Source organism: Malus domestica, chromosome 10 (genome assembly GCF_042453785.1).
Source record: "Malus domestica chromosome 10, GDT2T_hap1".
Lineage (NCBI taxonomy): Eukaryota > Viridiplantae > Streptophyta > Magnoliopsida > Rosales > Rosaceae > Malus > Malus domestica.
Window position 1 is genome coordinate 17,336,838 of NC_091670.1, and position 1,470 is coordinate 17,338,307.

General features: G+C 37.8%; 1 protein-coding gene across 1 annotated transcript; it reads right to left on the bottom strand.

Moving 5' to 3' along the window:
• Positions 1 to 842: 842 nt before the first annotated feature.
• On the bottom strand, positions 843 to 1,226 carry LOC139188580 (uncharacterized). Its single transcript, XM_070806191.1, has 2 exons — positions 1,031 to 1,226; positions 843 to 967 (listed from the first exon to the last, which is right to left on the bottom strand). The coding sequence occupies exons 1-2, from the start codon at positions 1,224 to 1,226 to the stop codon at positions 843 to 845; spliced, it is 321 nt and encodes a 106-aa protein (XP_070662292.1).
• Between the last annotated feature and the right edge of the window lie 244 nt (positions 1,227 to 1,470).

Here is a 1,470-nt window from a genome sequence, read left to right on the forward strand (position 1 = left end):
AATCGATCGTTAAGAGTAACATCGCCCACTGCCTCGCTAATTGGAACCTAATGGATCGCACACCACATAAGGATGTTAGTAAAGAAATTATATGAAATGGATAAGCAATTAAATGGTTTAATTGAAGAATGGTTAAGATTAATTAATTAGTTAATTAATTATATGAAAGGTTCGTATTGGGCTTATATGTTGGTTTTGGATTTCGGGGCCCAAAAGTGTTTTGGTCCACAAGGCCCATTATGTTTAAGTTGTATGACAACTAAAACAAAATGGGCAAATTAGCCCAATAACAAGGAGAGGCCGGCCATTAGGGTGAATGGGCAAGCTTGCTTAATTACAAGTTTGCCACTCACCAAAGAAAATGTTATAAAAGCAACTTTATAGCAATTTTCTCATAAGGGTTTTTCTAATAGAAATTGGGTGAAACTTTTTCTCTCATTTTCTACATAGAGGCCGGCCACTTAGAGGATTTTTACTAGTATACAACCTTGGTGAAGAGACTTAGAGACATCAAGCTTTTGATGTTTTTGGAGAACAAATCCTTTTTCCTCAAATCATCAAAGGAGCACTAAAGGGAGGAAAACACAAGAAGGATTCAAGGAGCTTGGAGGTGACTTGAAGGCCCTCCACTTGGGTGAATCCCTTGTGTAAACAAGGATGAGCTTCAAGGGTAAAGAATCACTAAATCTTTACTTCTCTTTAATGTTGTCAAAGAGTTTATTTTGGTTCACCATATACTAGGCTTTGAAAGTCATGGGTTTTATGAATTGTTTTTGGATGCATGCCTACTTTAAAGTGTTGATAGCTTGCATGTGTATTCAAATGTTCATACTTGTTCTTAGCTAGGACAAAATTTTTCCATCAGGTACATTCTCCACGACATACTCCTCAAAGGCTTCATAATAGGGCTTCAAACGATGCCCATTCACCTTGAATTCTTGTTGCGTCTTCAAACTTTGTATTTGGACTGCACCATGAGGAAAAACATTAGTAATAACAAAAGGACCAATCCATTTGGAACGCAACTTACCCGGAAACAAACGAAGACTGGAATTGAAGAGTAACACTTTCTGCCTTATAGAGAACGTCTTGCTACGAATCATCTTGTCATGGAATGCCTTTGTATTCTCCTTGTAAATACGAGCATTCTCATAAGCTTCATTCCTAATTTCCTCAAGCTCATTCAATTGAAGCTTTCTATGAAGACCGACGGCATCAATGTCCATATTGAAAGTTTTGATGGCCCAATGTGCACGATGCTCTAACTCAATGAGAAGATGACATGGTTTCCCATAGATAAGCCAAAATGGTAACATCCCAATTGGTGTTTTGTAGGCAGTACGATACGCCCACAATGCATCATCTAAACGTAAGCTTCAATCCTTCCTTGTTGGCCTAACACTCTTGTATAGAATCTGTTTGATCTCTTGATTTGAAACCTCAACTTGGCCATTTGTTTGAGGATGGTAA

Coding starts and splice junctions, on each gene's coding strand:
- LOC139188580 (XM_070806191.1), bottom strand. CDS start 1,226: ATGGACATTGATGCCGTCGGTCTTCATAGAAAGCTTCAATTGAATGAG. Junction 968..1,030: donor CAGTCTTCGTTTGTTTCCGG/GTAAGTTGCGTT, acceptor CTCATGGTGCAG/TCCAAATACAAAGTTTGAAG.